The sequence below is a fragment of the Oncorhynchus clarkii genome, chromosome 5 (assembly GCF_045791955.1).
Source record: "Oncorhynchus clarkii lewisi isolate Uvic-CL-2024 chromosome 5, UVic_Ocla_1.0, whole genome shotgun sequence".
NCBI classification, from domain to species: domain Eukaryota; kingdom Metazoa; phylum Chordata; class Actinopteri; order Salmoniformes; family Salmonidae; genus Oncorhynchus; species Oncorhynchus clarkii.
In genome coordinates, this window is record NC_092151.1 from 7,890,757 (window position 1) to 7,909,707 (window position 18,951).

Here is an 18,951-nt window from a genome sequence, read left to right on the forward strand (position 1 = left end):
CTTTTGACTAAACTGTTTTGTGAGACCGCTTCCCACTCGCCTGCTTTTAATGGCATCATAAATAGCGCTCCTATCTTTTGAAAGTGCCTAAAATGAAGTGCTCCAAGCGGTGCTAGTAAATAAGTGTGCTATTGGCCCTAACAATCCGATAAATGCGACGTGACGCTTTTAGGATAACGAATCAGGTGTTTGTGTCCCAGAGTCAACTGGAGAGAGCCTACTGATATTTGTTTCACTTCTGCTGAGGCGGGCGCTTTGTTGTCACTGTGTCTGCAGATGTATTATTTCTTCACTTATATAACTAATATCTCACTTTCTCTCCCCTTCCGTCTCTCTCCCCCTCCCCCCCTATCTCTCTCCCCCTCTCTCTCTCTCCCCCTCCCCCTCTCTCCCCCTCCCCCTCTCTCCCCGTCCCTCTCTCTCCCCCTCCCTCTGTCTCTCTCCCCCTCTCTTTGTCTCTCTCCCCCTCTGTCTCTCTCCCCCTCTCTCCCCCTGTCTCTCCCCCTCCCTCTCTGTCCCACCCCTCCGTCTCTCTCTCTCTCCCCCCTCCATCTCTCTCTCTCCCCCCCCCCCTCTCTCTCTCCCCCTCCGTCTCTCTCCCCCTCCCCTCTCTCTCTCTCCCCCCTCCCTCTGTCTCTCTCTCTCCATCTCTGTCTCTCTCTCTCCGTCTCTGTCTCTCTCTCTCTCTCCCCCTCGGTCTCTGTCTCTCTCTCTCTCTGTCCCACACCTCCGTCTCTCTCTCTCTCTCTCCCCCTCCCTCTCTCTCCCCCTCCATCTCTCTCTCTCCCCCCTCCCCCTTCTCTCTCTCCCCCTCCCCCTTCTCTCTCTCCCCCTCCTCCCTCTCTCTCTCCCCCTCCTCTCTCTCTCTCTCCCTCTCTCTCTCCCTCTCTCTCTCCCTGTCTCTCTCTCTCTCCCCCCCTCTGTCTCTCTCTCTCTCTCTCTCTCCCCCTCCGTCTCTGTCTCTCTCTCTCTCTCCTGTTTTTTTTCCTACAGAAATGCTGTCCATGGTTTTTCTCTCATCCCAGTGGACAGCCTGAAGGTGACCATGAAGGAGATCCTGCAGAAGGCACTGAAGAAGAGGAAAGGCTCTCAGAAAGGCTCTGGTATGGGTGGCGTAGATGCTTTATTACATGCTTATGGAAATCCTATTAACCCCATTGTGAAGCACCCAAACAATGAAAGTAGCATGTGTTCGTAAGTAGTGTGCTTCATAAATTTGAGTGTGCGCATGCATGCAAAAGTGTGTGTACTTGAATTTGCGTCTGCCCTCCCCTTATTGTGTTGCTGTCTTCACACAAAGCATTTCCACAACCCCCACCCCTCCAGAAAAACCATCAGGGTACGATCTCTGATAGCGCTGCCACACAGTGTTTAATTTGTCATGCCCAGATCACCTGGGGATCTGATAGCAACTGAGGTTTTAATACAAAAGTCAGACGGAACCGATCGCCTCTCCCAACGCCAGGACACAGATTAAGCTGGGGCGGCACGGGGTGGGGCTGGCACTCTCTCTCAACCCCCCCACCCCGCCTCCCAACCAGTGATAAAGGCCTGAAAGGGATCATGTCGGGAAGCAACGGAGGCACAGAGCACAGTAGAGAAGACAACACACAGCAGTCCACCTACTGAGTGGAGAGAGCAGTTCCACCTACTGAGTGGAGAGAGCAGTTCCACCTACTGAGTGGAGAGAGCAGTTCCACCTACTGAGTGGAGAGACCACTTCCACCTACTGAGTGGAGAGAGCAGTTCCACCTACTGAGTGGAGAGAGCAGTTCCACCTACTGAGTGGAGAGAGCAGTTCCACCTACTGAGTGGAGAGAGCAGTTCCACCTACTGAGTGGAGAGAGCAGTTCCACCTACTGAGTGGAGAGAGCAGTTCCACCTACTGAGTGGAGAGAGCAGTTCCACCTACTGAGTGGAGAGAGCAGTTCCACCTACTGAGTGGAGAGAGCAGTTCCACCTACTGAGTGGAGAGAGCTGTGGAGAGAGCAGCCCACCTACTGAGTGGAGAGAGCAGTTCCACCTACTGAGTGGAGAGAGCAGCCCACATACTGAGTGGAGAGAGCAGCCCACATACTGAGTGGAGAGAGCAGCCCACATACTGAGTGGAGAGAGCAGCCCACCTACTGAGTGGAGAGAGCAGTCCACCTACTGAGTGGAGAGAGCAGCCCACATACTGAGTGGAGAGAGCAGCCCACATACTGAGTGGAGAGAGCAGCCCACATACTGAGTGGAGAGAGCAGCCCACATACTGAGTGGAGAGAGCAGCCCACATACTGAGTGGAGAGAGCAGCCCACATACTGAGTGGAGAGAGCAGCCCACATACTGAGTGGAGAGAGCAGTTCCACCTACTGAGTGGAGAGAGCAGTTCCACCTACTGAGTGGAGAGAGCAGTTCCACCTACTGAGTGGAGAGAGCAGTTCCACCTACTGAGTGGAGAGAGCAGTTCCACCTACTGAGTGGAGAGAGCAGTTCCACCTACTGATTGGAGAGAGCAGTTCCACCTACTGAGTGGAGAGAGCAGTTCCACCTACTGAGTGGAGAGAGCAGTTCCACCTACTGAGTGGAGAGAGCAGCCTAACCTACTGAGTGGAGAGAGCAGTTCCACCTACTGAGTGGAGAGGGCAGCCCACATACTGAGTGGAGAGAGCTGTTCCACCTACTGAGTGGAGAGAGCAGTTCCACCTACTGAGTGAGAGAGAGCAGCCCAACCTACTGAGTGAGAGAGAGAGCAGCCCACCTACTGAGTGGAGAGAGCTGTTCCACCTACTGAGTGGAGAGAGCAGTTCCACCTACTGAGTGGAGAGAGCAGTTCCACCTACTGAGTGGAGAGAGCAGTTCCACCTACTGAGTGGAGAGAGCAGTTCCACCTACTGAGTGGAGAGAGCAGTTCCACCTACTGAGTGGAGAGAGCAGCCCAACCTACTTAGTGGAGAGAGCAGTTCCACCTACTGAGTGGAGAGGGCAGCCCACATACTGAGTGGAGAGAGCAGTTCCACCTACTGAGTGGAGAGAGCAGTTCCACCTACTGAGTGGAGAGAGCAGTTCCACCTACTGAGTGGAGAGAGAGCAGTTCCACCTACTGAGTGGAGAGAGCAGTTCCACCTACTGAGTGCAGAGAGCAGTTCCACCTACTGAGTGGAGAGAGCAGTTCCACCTACTGAGTGGAGAGAGGTGTGGAAGGCAGGAGGTCTATTCTCTTGTTGACCCCCCCCCCCCACCCCCCCCTCCGGCTTGTACTACAACTGGCTGTCCCTTTTTTTATCTGCCCCCACCTGATCACCAGCGTGCCCCCCCCCCCCCCTCCCGTTCTAATGACCTCCTCCATCCTCCGTGGTTTGCTGTCACAACCACTGAAGACAATGTTTGATGATGATGATGATGATGATGATGGTGGCGATGATGGCGACGATCCCCTTAAGACTGGACAAGGCCATGGCATGTCTGCCTATTTTCTTTTCTATTGGTTGAGACCTCAGCCTACTGTCTACCAGGGCCTAGAGTGATGAAGACATTAGCAATCCCCTAACTAGCTCCCTCAAACGGAGCTAACCTCTCCACAACACTAACCTTGCCAGTGGCTTGGTCCTACCCCTTTTTGCTGTAGTGTTTGTTTTTGTTTTTTTCTTCATTTTTCTTGGGGATATCGTGTTCAATGTCCTTGCACCAAGACAACCATCTTGTTGTCTTTGTCTTCTCAAATTGGACCGAATTGGAGAAGAAAAAAAAAGAAAAGAAAATTTGTATCCCAAAATGCAGTGCTACACAGCTATTAGTAGAAGTTAAAAGAAGAAGAAGTTTGTGTCTTGAACTTATATCCTATTATAAATGCAATTTGTGCTAAAAGCCTTCTTTAGGAATGTAATAGTATGCATAGCCTCTGGCTACTAAAAGCAGAGTTCCATTTAACTCCATGAAAATTGAATGAACCACTGTTCTCGGGACATGCTTTGCTAAGTGAGTTGAAGTGGATGTGCTTTGCCGATGACTGAATCTTTCATTTCAGCGCCCTGCTTCTAAAAAGTAGAAGAGCGTCTTGCTGTACCATTTCTACATTGATTTTTGTTTATTTAGAGTTTTTGTTGTTGTTGTTGTTGTTGTTGATTATGAACCAATCTGTTTGTGTTAGAATTTGGACCTGAAATATGGAGAGTGAAATTCTGTTTTTGCAACACAACTTCCTTGTGTCGGCCACCTCTGTCCATAAGTGTTGTGGTGGTACAAATGTTAAAACCTTCAACCCCCTTTCATAAAAAAAAAAACTCCACCCTTTAGAAATGTCAAGTCCTAAGACCCCATCAGAGGTTTGATGTCTGGATATCACACCAATTCCATATACCCGTCTGAAAACATCTATCCTTTAGACTCGTAATTCGTATACAGGTTGGAAATGGCAGATTTGGTCACTGATAAATCGCCAAAATTGGAACGCAGTGGCTGTACAGTGGCCTGCTAGAAATGACGCCAGAGTTCAGGCTCTGCTCTTCACAGCTCTGTATGGGGTTTTGACTGAAAGAAGTTCTGAACCTGAGCACTGTGTGACCAAGCAGTTGCCCCGAACTCACCTGATAATTAGGCAACTTTGGCAAATGTTTTGTTGTCTGAGGGAGGGAAATGCTGTAAATTAGGCGACTCTATGTATTTTGAAAGATGAGACGTTGAGGATATAATAAATATCGCTTTGATGTCATACAAACAAACCAAACACTTGTGAGTCCAAATGTGCACTTCACATTTCCACATCATAAAACTGATGGAATATATAGTTCAACGTTTATGATCACTATGTTAGTTATACAGTTACCAGATGACATGGCTTCATACCCTGGGTCGTTCAGAACAGAATGAGTCTGTTTGATGAACAGTTACCAGATGACATGGTGTTATACCCTGGGTCGTTCAGATCAGAATGAGTCTGTTTGAACAGTTACCAGATGACATGGTGTGATACCCTGGGTCGTTCAGAACAAAATGAGTCTGTTTGATGAACAGTAACCAGATGACATGGTGTGATACCCTGGGTCGTTCTGAACAGAATGAGTCTGTTTGAACAGTTACCAGATGACATGGCTTCATACCCTGGGTCGTTCAGAACAGAATGAGTCTGTTTGATGAACAGTTACCAGATGACATGGTGTGATACCCTGGGTCGTTCTGAACAGAATGAGACTGTTTGTTGTACAGTTACCAGATGACATGGTGTGATACCCTGGGTCGTTCAGAACAGAATGAGTCTGTTTGAACAGTTACCAGATGACATGGTGTTATACCCTGGGTCGTTCAGATCAGAATGAGTCTGTTTGAACAGTTACCAGATGACATGGTGTTATACCCTGGGTCGTTCAGATCAGAATGAGTCTGTTTGAACAGTAACCAGATGACATGGTGTGATACCCTGGGTCGTTCAGAACAGAATGAGTCTGTTTGATGAACAGTTACCAGATGACATGGTGTTATACCCTGGGTCGTTCAGAACAGAATGAGTCTGTTTGATGTATTGTGATAAATTCACTGTGGAACACGGCACCTGAATGCTCTCATGACCTCTTTCTATGCTCATCAAAATTACAATCTGTTTCTCTGAATTGAATTGTGAAAGCCCAACTCTGTAACATAGTATTTTAGAGCTTAACTGGTCTTGTTGGCAATAGAAGAAACGTTTAAAACGAGGCCCACCTGACCCCGATTGCGCTTTATAATGGGCCGTTTTTGGATTGAGTGAACAACAACAGTAATTGTGTGATGACGAGGACGCAGGGCTGTGATCAAAACAACTACAAGTGTGCTTCCTGTAGTTCCTCAACGGCAGAGCTAGGAGAGCTCAAATAAGCACCTTTATAGTGAAAGAGTCTTCTTTGAGTCATAAAAACGCATTGAAATGACTTAGGAACTGTGCCCACTTTGGAGAGGTGTGTGTCCACTTAGAGACTCAGGTTAGTCCTCTCACTCAAACTCTTGTCATTTTTTTTTATCTTATGCTGTTCCTACCACTAATTTTACTGAATCTATCCAGAGTATTTTCAGGTTTCGATATTGACAAATGTGGCAAAAAGTACAGTAAATGTAAAATGCACGTAAAATTAACAGAGTAAATGTTTAGATTCAGTCTTGTGTCAGGTGAACTGTTGTCGTAAACTTTGGTCTAATAATTTTCCCATGATCGCCAAACTGTTCCCTACCATGCTTATGTATTTCATATTTCTTCTGTAAGAAACATTTTAATCGAGGCCAATGTGCTCACTGCTCATTGATTGTCTGTATTGTTATTGTTTTTAATGACCTACCCAGGGACTGTGGTTGAAAATTAGCCGGCTGGCACTTTTACTAAAACGTTGATTAATGTGCACTGTCCCTGTAAAAATAAAATAAACTCAAACTCAATTCAACGGAGGCCAATTCAATGGAGGCCAATTCCTAGCAGGGTAAAGGGTTATATAATTATGAATAAGCCCAAATAGCTGAAGTCCAATAATATAGATAAGAGATAATATAGATAATATTGGTTAACCCTCCCTCTCCCAGAATTTAGCTCTTTTTTCAAACCTCCCCCTCCCAGACGTGAGCTCTTTTATATCCCACAGTATTAGTCCTCCTTTATACCCACTGTATTAGTCCTCTTTATACCCCACTGTATTAGTCCTCCTTTATATCCACTGTATTAGTCCTCCTTTATACCCACAGTATTAAAGAGGACTAATACAGTGGGTACAAAGGAGGACTAATACTGTGGGTACAAAGGAGGACTAATACAGTGGGTATAAAGAGGACTAATACTGTGGGTATAAAGGAGGACTAATACAGTGGGTACAAAGGAGGACTAATAATGTGGGTATAAAGGAGGACTAATACTGTGGGTATAAAGGAGGACTAATACTGTGGGTACAAAGGAGGACTAATACTGTCGGTATAAAGGAGGACTAATACTGTGGGTATAAAGGAGGACTAATACTGTGGGTATAAAGGAGGACTAATACAGTGGGTATAAAGGAGGACAAATACTGTAGGTACAAAGGAGGGCTAATACTGTGGGTACAAAGGAGGACTAATACTGTGGGTATAAAGGAGGACTAATACAGTGGGTATAAAGGAGGACTAATACTGTGGGTACAAAGGAGGGCTAATACGGTGGGGTATAAAGATGACTAATACTGTGGGTATAAAGGAGGACTAATACTGTGGATATAAAGGAGGACTAATACTGTGGGTACAAAGGAGGGCTAATACTGTGGGTACAAAGGAGGACTAATACTGTGGGTATAAAGGAGGACTAATACTGTGGGTACAAAGGAGGACTAATACTGTGGGTATAAAGGAGGACTAATACAGTGGGTATAAAGGAGGACTAATACTGTGGGTATAAAGGAGGACTAATACAGTGGGTATAAAGGAGGACTAATACTGTGGGTATAAAGGAGGACTAATACAGTGGGTATAAAGGAGGACTAATACTGTGGGTATAAAGAGGACTAATATGGCAGGTACAAAAAGGACTAATACTGTGGGTAAAAAGGAGGACTAATACTGTGGGCATAAAGAGGACTAATACTGTGGGTATAAAGAGGACTAATACTGTGGGTAAAAAGGAGGACTAATACAGTGCGTATAAAGGAGGACTAATACAGTGGGTACAAAGAAGGACTAATAATGTGGGTATAAAGGAGGACTAATACTGTGGGTATAAAGGAGGACTAATACAGTGGGTATAAAGTTGGACTAATACAGTGGGTACAAAGAAGGACTAATAATGTGGGTATAAAGGAGGACTAATACTGTGGGTACAAAGGAGGACTAATACTGTGGGTATAAAGGAGGACTAATACTGTGGGTATAAAGAGGACTAATACTGTGGGTATAAAGGAGGACTAATACAGTGGGTATAAAGGAGGACTAATACAGTGGGTATAAAGGAGGACTAATACTGTGGGTATAAAGGAGGACTAATACTGTGGGTATAAAGGAGGACTAATACTGTGGGTATAAAGGAGGACTAATACAGTGGGTATAAAGGAGGACTAATACTGTGGGTATAAAGGAGGACTAATACAGTGGGTACAAAGGAGGACTAATACTGTGGGTATAAAGGAGGACTAATACAGTGGGTATAAAGGAGGACTAATACTGTGGGTATAAAGGAGGACTAATACAGTGGGTATAAAGGAGGACTAATACTGTGGGTATGAAGGAGGACTAATCCTGTGGGTATAAAGGAGGACTAATACTGTGGGTATAAAGGAGGACTAATACAGTGGGTATAAAGGAGGACTAATACTGTGGGTATAAAGAGGACTAATATGGCAGGTACAAAAAGGACTAATACTGTAGGTATAAAGGAGGACTAATACCTTGGGTATAAAGGAGGACTAATACGGTGGGGTATAAAGATGACTAATACTGTGGGTATAAAGGAGGACTAATACTGTGGGTATAAAGATGACTAATACTGTGGGTATAAAGAGGACTAATACAGTGGGTATAAAGAGGACTAATACTGTGGGTATAAAGAGGACTAATACAGTGGGTATAAAGGAGGACTAATACAGTGGGTATAAAGGAGGACTAATACTGTGAGTACAAAGGAGGACTAATACAGTGGGTATAAAGGAGGACTAATACAGTGGGTATAAAGGAGGACGAATACTGTGGGTATAAAGGAGGACTAATACTGTGGGTATAAAGAGGACTAATACTGTGGGTATAAAGGAGGACTAATACAGGGGGTACAAAGGAGGACTAATACTGTGGGTATAAAGAAGGACTAATACAGTGGGTAAAAATGAGGACTAATACTGTGGGTATAAAGGAGGACTAATACTGTGGGTATAAAGGAGGACTAATACTGTGGGTATAAAGGAGGACTAATACTGTGGGTATAAAGGAGGACTAATACTGTGGGTATAAAGGAGGACTAATACTGTGGGTATAAAGGAGGACTAATACTGTGGGTACAAAGGAGGACTAATACTGTGGGTACAAAGGAGGACTAATACTGTGGGTATAAAGGAGGACTAATACAGTGGGTATAAAGAGGACTAATACAGTGGGTATAAAGAGGACTAATACTGTGGGTATAAAGAGGACTAATACTGTGGGTATAAAGAGGACTAATACGGCAGGTACAAAGAGGACTAATACAGTGGATATAAAGGAGGACTAATACAGTGGGTATAAAGGAGGACTAATACAGTGGGTATAAAGGAGGACTCATACTGTGGGTACAAAGGAGGACAATACTGTGGGTATAAAGGAGGACTAATACTGTGGGTATAAAGAGGACTAATACTGTGGGTATAAAGAGGACTAATACTGTGGGTAAAAAGGAGGACTAATACAGTGGGTATAAAGGAGGACTAATACTGTGGGTATGAAGTTGGACTAATACAGTGGGTACAAAGAAGGACTAATAATGTGGGTATAAAGGAGGACTAATACTGTGGGTACAAAGGAGGACTAATACTGTGGGTATAAAGGAGGACTAATACTGTGGGTATAAAGAGGACTAATACAGTGGGTATAAAGGAGGACTAATACAGTGGGTATAAAGGAGGACTAATACTGTGGGTATAAAGGAGGACTAATACTGTGGGTATAAAGAGGACTAATACTGTGGGTATAAAGGAGGACTAATACAGTGGGTATAAAGGAGGACTAATACTGTGGGTATGAAGGAGGACTAATCCTGTGGGTATAAAGGAGGACTAATACTGTGGGTATAAAGGAGGACTAATACAGTGGGTATAAAGGAGGACTAATACTGTGGGTATAAAGAGGACTAATATGGCAGGTACAAAAAGGACTAATACTGTAGGTATAAAGGAGGACTAATACCTTGGGTATAAAGGAGGACTAATACGGTGGGGTATAAAGATGACTAATACTGTGGGTATAAAGGAGGACTAATACTGTGGGTATAAAGATGACTAATACTGTGGGTATAAAGAGGACTAATACAGTGGGTATAAAGAGGACTAATACTGTGGGTATAAAGAGGACTAATACAGTGGGTATAAAGGAGGACTAATACAGTGGGTATAAAGGAGGACTAATACTGTGAGTACAAAGGAGGACTAATACAGTGGGTATAAAGGAGGACTAATACAGTGGGTATAAAGGAGGACGAATACTGTGGGTATAAAGGAGGACTAATACTGTGGGTATAAAGAGGACTAATACTGTGGGTATAAAGGAGGACTAATACAGTGGGTACAAAGGAGGACTAATACTGTGGGTATAAAGAAGGACTAATACAGTGGGTACAAATGAGGACTAATACTGTGGGTATAAAGGAGGACTAATACTGTGGGTATAAAGGAGGACTAATACTGTGGGTATAAAGAGGACTAATACAGTGGGTATAAAGAGGACTAATACTGTGGGTATAAAGAGGACTAATACTGTGGGTATAAAGAGGACTAATACGGCAGGTACAAAGAGGACTAATACAGTGGATATAAAGGAGGACTAATACAGTGGGTATAAAGGAGGACTAATACAGTGGGTATAAAGGAGGACTCATACTGTGGGTACAAAGGAGGACAATACTGTGTGTATAAAGGATGACTAATACTGTGGGTATAAAGAGGACTAATACTGTGGGTATAAAGAGGACTAATACTGTGGGTAAAAAGGAGGACTAATACAGTGGGTATAAAGGAGGACTAATACTGTGGGTATAAAGGAGGACTAATACTGTGGGTACAAAGGAGGACTATACTGTGGGTATAAAGGAGGACTAATACAGTGGGTATAAAGGAGGACTAATACAGTGGGTATAAAGGAGGACTAATACTGTGGGTATAAAGGAGGACTAATACAGTGGGTATAAAGGAGGACTAATACTGTGGGTATGAAGGAGGACTAATCCTGTGGGTATAAAGGAGGACTAATACTGTGGGTATGAAGGAGGACTAATACTGTGGGTATAAAGGAGGACTAATACAGTGGGTATAAAGGAGGACTAATACAGTGGGTATAAAGGAGGACTAATACTGTGGGTATAAAGGAGGACTAATACAGTGGGTATAAAGGAGGACTAATACTGTGGGTATAAAGGAGGACTAATATGGCGGGTATAAAGGAGGACTAATATGGCAGGTACAAAAAGGACTAATACTGTAGGTATAAAGGAGGACTAATACGGTGGGGTATAAAGATGACTAATACTGTGGGTATAAAGGAGGACTAATACTGTGGGTATAAAGAGGACTAATACAGTGGGTATAAAGAGGACTAATACTGTGGGTATAAAGGAGGACTAATACGGCAGGTACAAAGAGGACTAATACAATGGGTATAAAGGAGGACTAATACAGTGGGTACAAAGGAGGACTAATACTGTGGGTATAAAGGAGGACTAATACTGTGGGTACAAAGGAGGACTAATACTGTGGGTATAAAGAGGACTAATACTGTGGGTATAAAGGAGGACTAATACAGTGGATATAAAGGAGGACTAATACTGTGGGTATAAAGGAGGACTAATACAGTGGGGTATAAAGAGGACTAATACTGTGGGTATAAAGGAGGACTAATACTGTGGGTATAAAGGAGGACTAATACAGTGGATATAAAGGAGGACTAATCCTGTGGGTATAAAGGAGGACTAATACAGTGGGTATAAAGAGGACTAATACTGTGGGTATAAAGGAGGACTAATACTGTGGGTATAAAGGAGGACTAATACTGTGGGTATAAAGGAGGACTAATACTGTGGGTATAAAGGAGGACTAATACTGTGGGTACAAAGGAGGACTAATACTGTGGGTACAAATGAGGACTAATACTGTGGGTATAAAGGAGGACTAATACAGTGGATATAAAGGAGGACTAATACAGTGGGTATAAAGAGGACTAATACTGTGGGTATAAAGGAGGACTAATACTGTGGGTATAAAGGAGGACAAATACTGTGGGTATAAAGGAGGACTAATACAGTGGGTATAAAGGAGGACTAATACTGTGGGTATAAAGGAGTACTAATACAGTGGGGTATAAAGAGGACTAATACTGTGGGTATAAAGGAGGACTAATACGGTGGGTATAAAGGAGGACTAATACAGTGGATATAAAGGAGGACTAATACAGTGGGGTATAAAGAGGACTAATACAGTGGGTATAAAGAGGACTAATACTGTGGGTATAAAGGAGGACTAATACTGTGGGTATAAAGGAGGACTAATACTGTGGGTATAAAGGAGGACTAATACTGTGGGTACAAAGGAGGACTAATACTGTGGGTACAAAGGAGGACTAATACTGTGGGTATAAAGGAGGACTAATACAGTGGATATAAAGGAGGACTAATACAGTGGGTATAAAGAGGACTAATACTGTGGGTATAAAGGAGGACTAATACTGTGGGTATAAAGGAGGACAAATACTGTGGGTATAAAGGAGGACTAATACTGTGGGTACAAAGAGGACTAATACTGTATGTATATATAATTGTGATGCACCGATTTGGCCAATATCCAATATTTTCCTTGCCAAAAAAAACGATACCGTTAACTGATATTTAAAATATATATTTGGAGCGTTCTAGTGCAGTTAAATAGTTAACACACACATGGACGCAGCAGTCTAAGGCATTGCCTCTCAGTGCAAGAGGCGTCACTACAGTCCCTGGTTCGAATCCAGGCTGTATCACATTGATTGGAAGTCCCAAAGGGTGGCGCACAATTGGCCCAGCATGGTCCAGGCCGTCATCATAAATAAGAATTTGTTATTGCGACCTGGCCAAGATAAAGCAAAGCAGTTCGACACATACAACAACACAGAGTTACACATGGAGTAAAACAAACATACAGTCAATAATACAGTAGAAATATAAGTCTATATACGATGTGAGCAAATGAGGTGAGATAAGGGAGGTAAAGGCAACCAAAAAAAGGCCATGGTGGCAAAGTAAATACAATATAGCAAGTAAAACACTGGAATGAAAGATTTGCAGTGGAAGAATGTGCAAAATAATGGGGTACAAAGGAGCTAAATAAATAAATACAGTAGGGGAAGAGGTAGTTGTTTGGGCTAAATTATAGATGGGCTATTTACAGGTGCAGTAATCTGTGAGCTGCTCTGACAGTTGGTGCTTAAAGCTAGTGAGGGAGATAAGTGTTTCCAGTTTGAGATTTTTGTAGTTCGTTCCAGTCATTGGCAGCAGAGAACTGTAAGGAGAGGCGGCCAAAGGAAGAATTGGTTTTTGGGGTGGCCAGAGAGATATACCTGCTGGAGCGCGTGCCACAGGTGGGTGCTGCTATGGTGACCAGCGAGCTGAGATAAGGGGGGACTTTATCTTGTAGATGACCTGGACCTTGGCGACGAGTATGAAGCGAGGGCCAGCCAACTTGAGAGTACAGGTCGCAGTGGTGGGTAGTATATGGGGCTTTGGTGACAAAACAGATGGCACTGTGATAGACTGCATCCAATTTATTGAGTAGGGTATTGGAGGCTATTTTGTCAATGACATCGCCGAAGTCGAGGATCGGTAGGATGGTCAGTTTTACGAGGGTATGTTTGGCAGTATGAGTGAAGGATGCTTTGTTGTGAAATAGGAAGCCAATTCTAGATTTAACTTTGGATTGGAGATGTTTGATGTGAGTCTGGAAGGAGAGTTTACAGTCTAACCAGACATCTAGGTATTTGTAGTTGTCCACATTTTAAGTCAGAGCCGTCCAGAGTAGTAATGTTGGACAGGCGGGTAGGTACAGGTAGCGATCGGTTGAAGCATGCATTTAGTTTTACTTGTATTTAAGAGCAATTGGAGGCCACGGAAGGAGAGTTGTATGGCATTGAAGCTCGTCTGGAGGGTTGTTAACACAGTGTCCAAAGAAGGGCCAGAAGTATACAGAATGGTGTCGTCTGCGTAGAGGTGGATCAGAGACTCACCAGCAGCAAGAGCGACATCATTGATGTATACAGAGAAGAGAGTCGTTCCAAGAATTGAACCCTGTGGCACTGCCAGAGGTGCGGACAGCAGACCCTCCGATTTGACACACTGAACTCTATCAGAGAAGTAGTTGGTGAACCAGGCGAGGCAATCATTTGAGAAACCAAGGCTATCGTGTCTGCCGATGAGGATGTGGTGATTGACAGAGTTGAAAGCCTTCAATAAGGATTAGCCATAATAGTGGACTTTGCGGTTAGCTTTCAAAATAAAAGTATTGCATAATTCTACTATTTGTATTAATTTGCATCACTGTCAATTACATTTATTTTGAAGGCAAACCGGAAATTCCGCTATTGTGCCTAATCCTTATTGTGGCTAGCTTCCAACACATACCCCGGTCCGGTCGAGCTTCACTAGCCAGATGAAGCTAGCTGGCTGCTTATAATGTTAGCTTTGGGCAACCGGGTTAAGTAGCTGGCTAGCTATTTATTGTCATGAACTGAAGTTCAATTTCAATTCGGCCAACAACAAGTGGCAACCTAGCTAATACTTACTCACAGGGATTCCTAAATCATTGCTAAGAATTATGAAAATGACTGCAGTTTCTACGGGTCATTGTTTTCAATCGGTTTGTATTGGTGTTGGCTAGGTACCAAGCTAAAGCTAGCTACCCCAGAAGTTGCAGTCGAACAAATGATGCTTTATTACCAACTCTGTATTGTAAACACATCGTTCGTGGCCGATGTTTACTTGTTTTCAGACTATTTTGTACAGCTTTGTCAGTGCTACTGTATCTTTTTTTGACACACAAAGACCCAAAATGGTGTTCCATAGTATGTATGTCGTGAAGCTAATAGCAGTGACGCTATTACTGTGTGTAACTCTGGTTGTACAACATCGGAAAAATAGCGAACTTGGTTGTGTGTACCGGTGCCGGTTGTGTGTACCGGTGTAACGGTTGATTGTCAAGGGCAATGAAATTCCATTATCTTGGCTTTAATGGATTTCGCCTTTGAGTTGTCTCCCTGAAATGTTCTTACTCTTTCAAATGACTTGTTGACTGCTCGTTTCACACAGCAGGCGTTGTGTGGACCAGGTTCGAAATGCTGTGTTGCACGTGTAGCGCAAAATATTCTGTGGCGTTATTACGTCATGTACTACGTTATATAGGTATGAATGGTACCTTTAACATCAACGTTAAACTAGACATCAAATCAAATTTTATTAGTCACATGCGCTGAATACAAGCAATGTTTAGACCTTGCAGTTAAATGCTTACTTACGAGCCCCTAACCGACAGTGCCGCTTCAAAAAAATACGGATAAGAATAGACATCGGCCAATACCGATGTTGGCATTTTTAGCTAATATCGGCCGATTCCGATACGTTCACCGATATATCGTCCATCCCTAGTATAAAGGAGGACTACTTTTTTACTTTCTGGGGGCTTTTTGCTTGAAGTGTGAAGTCATAGTTACGGGAATAGTTATGAGAATTGGGACCAGAGGAAACCTCTTGGATTGCAACTGAAACCTGTCCCCAATTTTACTGAAATTTCCTCAATGACTACGGGAATAAATATTATTCTACAGCCCCCTACCCTTAAGACACAGATGTTCATGCTCGCGCATAAGACGCACGTGCACACACACACACACACACACACACACACACACACACACACACACACACACACACACACACACACACACACACAGTGCCCAATGAGAGTTCTTCCCACAAAAGTGTTTGAAATGATCTAATTCGTCAAAGCGTTCCCAATTGCTCATTTGACGGAAAGGAAGAAAAAAAACTTGAACTTGTTTAATCATGAAAGCCCCTCTGCAGCGCCTTGGCGAAGGATAAATACCTCACGGTCTCCTGAGGTAAACTACATCACCAGCTCCCCCAAACCTTTCAGAAACAGGGGAGGGGGGGAGGGGGGGGAGGGGGGGGGGGCTCTTCCACAGCTATTGAGTGGGGGGGGCCAATATCCCTATAACGGTTCCAGATTTAGGCTTTTACGTCTTCAAAAGTGTCACTTTTAGCTCTCGTTTCAGGTGAGAGCTGCCTGTGAATAGAAGCAGAGGGTTGCCAGTTCCTCTGGGAATTTAATAGGTTAAGTGCGAAAGAGTGCACAAAAGGAAAAGGGAAGACAGAGTATTTCTGAATGTCTAGCCATGCCAAGCAAGGCAGCCATTTTAATGGAGAATCTTCCTCCTTGTGGGTAACACGACACTGACTGTATAATGTGCCGGCGATTAAAGATAATAACAGATAATCATTACGATAACAGTGAGCTCAGCGGACACTATACCACACTCAGACACACCAACGCTCTGGCTCTCTGTTGGTCAGACACACCAACGCTCTGGCTCTCTGTTGGTCAGACACACCAACATTCTGGCTCTCTGTTGGTCAGACACACCAACACACTGGCTCTCTGTTGGTCAGACACACCAACACTCTGGCTCTCTATTGGTCAGACACACCAACACTCTGGCTCTCTGTTGGTCAGACACACCAACACTCTGGCTCTCTATTGGTCAGACACACCAACACTCTGGCTCTCTGTTGGTCAGACACACCAACACTCTGGCTCTCTATTGGTCAGACACACCAACATTCTGGCTCTCTATTGGTCAGACACACCAACGCTCTGGCTCTCTGTTGGTCAGACACACCAACACTCTGGCTCTCTATTGGTCAGACACACCAACACTCTGGCTCTCTATTGGTCAGACACACCAACGCTCTGGCTCTCTGTTGGTCAGACACACCAACATTCTGGCTCTCTATTGGTCAGACACACCAACGCTCTGGCTCTCTGTTGGTTAGACACACCAACATTCTGGCTCTCTATTGGTCAGACACACCAACGCTCTGGCTCTCTGTTGGTCAGACACACCAACACTCTGGCTCTCTATTGGTCAGACACACCAACGCTCTGGCTCTCTGTTGGTCAGACACACCAACACTCTGGCTCTCTATTGGTCAGACACGCCAACACTCTGGCTCTCTATTGGTCAGACACACCAACACTCTGTCTCTCTATTGGTCAGACACACCAACACTCTGGCTCTCTGTTGGTCAGACACACCAACACTCTGGCTCTCTATTGGTCAGACACACCATATCGTCTAGGACATACTGTATAGCTTGAAGTTATACTGTATCTAGCTACTTTTGAGCACATGTCCTCTTTTAAGTGTTCCCTGTCAACTTTAGCTACATGTCTTCTCTACATGTGTTTGTGTTCATGGGGGCATCCCAGAGTATGGTCTTTTATGTCCTTGTTTTTAAAAACCAATGTGTTCCTCTCGGGAGTATAGTCACCCACAGATGTTCTCACAAAAACGTGCACCCTTGTGATTTATTTTTTTCCAGTAAGACTGCCCAAATTATGATTATTTGTTATTTATTTTTCGCTCAAAATGTTGGTGTTAGACTACGCCGTATGTGTAACCTTTGCCCTCAACATTTTTGCGTTGTCTTCCCCGAGCAGTGGCACTTCTGATCCTTTTCAGCCATCTGCAAAACAGGTGGTCAAAGGTCGACGCATGCCTCTTCTGTAAAGAGATACAATGGAGTACCATAGGGCTTAGTCCCGATCCCCTTTTCATTTTCACTCGGTACCTGCTCTATCTGGTGCCATTACCAACGCTCCCATACGTCTACACAGACACCCACCAAATCTCACAGAGAGAACCCTTTGAGTCCAGTGGAGCGTGGCCTCCTTGCCTGACCTGGCTAGCATGGTGGGAGCTCAGGTGATGCTTTGGATTTATTTCTAGATCCATTTTGCAGTCCAGGAACCTGAGTGATGGTGATTAGGTTGTGGCCCCAGTGTCTGTGGAAAATGGTCTGGTTGATAACCCCAAACACCACCTCTCTCTCTTTCTCACACACACACACACACACCATCAAAGAGAGGGCTACTCTCTCATTTACATTTAGATGAGTATTGATTATTTATTTACTCACTAGAGTGAGACTCTTTTCCAATCTTCTTTGTCTCTCATGCTCTCTTTCAATCTCTCCTTCGCTTTCTTTTCACAATAAGAGTTCAAGGTCTCGCCATCTTTTCGTGCTTGAATAATTACCTCTGCGTTTTTTACAAAAAAAATATTTTTTTATATATATTTTTTATTTTTTTTTACCTCCAGTGGTTTCCGTATAAAATGGGATCAACGGTCTGAGTTTGCTCCAAAAAAATACTGGTATTGGCCATTTTAGGTTTCATTGGCTGATGAAGTGACCTTTTTCACAGAATCCTTTTGCATAGTAGCATCTTTCCATTCCTTTTTGTCTATAGCGGGAGCTTAACATAAATGTGCTCTCCTTGACTGATCGTGTTAATCCCAGTTCTACCAAACACCCGTTAGGTCAAACCAACAGCAACAGTGAAGAATTGCCAGGAACCAAACATACTTCATCATAACGCGCTGTTCAGAATTCGTCTAGACAGACCCGGGATCCAATTGAATGTAGCCATGCGGCCATTTTATGTATGAAATTCATCTCGGTACTCTGCAAGGTGACACGACCTCTCCTTCCTTAAGGGCAGAGTGCTTATCACCGACAGCCCTCTCTCCACTCCCCTCTCTCCACTCCCCTCTCTCCACTCCTTTCTCCCCTCCACTAAATCTGCTTATAATCAGATGGGCCTCAGTCCATAAGGACGTTCGAAACACTCAAACGTCCCCCAAAATATCACATGAAGAAACAAAATCACCCTGCAACCCGACATGTTTTATAAAAGGTGAACTGAATGAAGTGGCCCGACGTGGATGCTCTAAATGATATGAAATATGACGTGGTGTGTGAAGGTGAGAGGGGGGGGGGAATATAAAACGGGTGGGTCTGTGCCAGAAGATAAGGGGGTATTGAATGGGGCTCGAGCACATTATCGAGCAAACTGTGGTGACATTTGGGGAGGAGGTGATGGCTGGGCCTAGGACGACGCGTGTGTCTGAACTGCAGATGAGGTCTGAAGCTCGGGGGGGGGGGGGGGGTTTGTGTGTGTGTGTGTGTGTGTGTGCACCTTGCCTTTGTCTAACGTGAGTAG

The 18,951-nt window shown here is 44.2% G+C and overlaps 1 protein-coding gene across 1 annotated transcript in view; it reads left to right on the forward strand.

Annotated features, from left to right (window-relative positions):
- The window catches only part of LOC139408286 (MAPK associated protein 1), a 174,192-nt gene that overhangs the window by 97,325 nt on the left and 57,916 nt on the right, over positions 1–18,951 (forward strand). Inside the window, exon 7 of the mRNA XM_071151996.1 lies at positions 994–1,103. Within this exon, the coding sequence (XP_071008097.1) occupies positions 994–1,103 (110 nt within the window). The remainder of the gene's footprint in view (positions 1–993; positions 1,104–18,951) is intronic.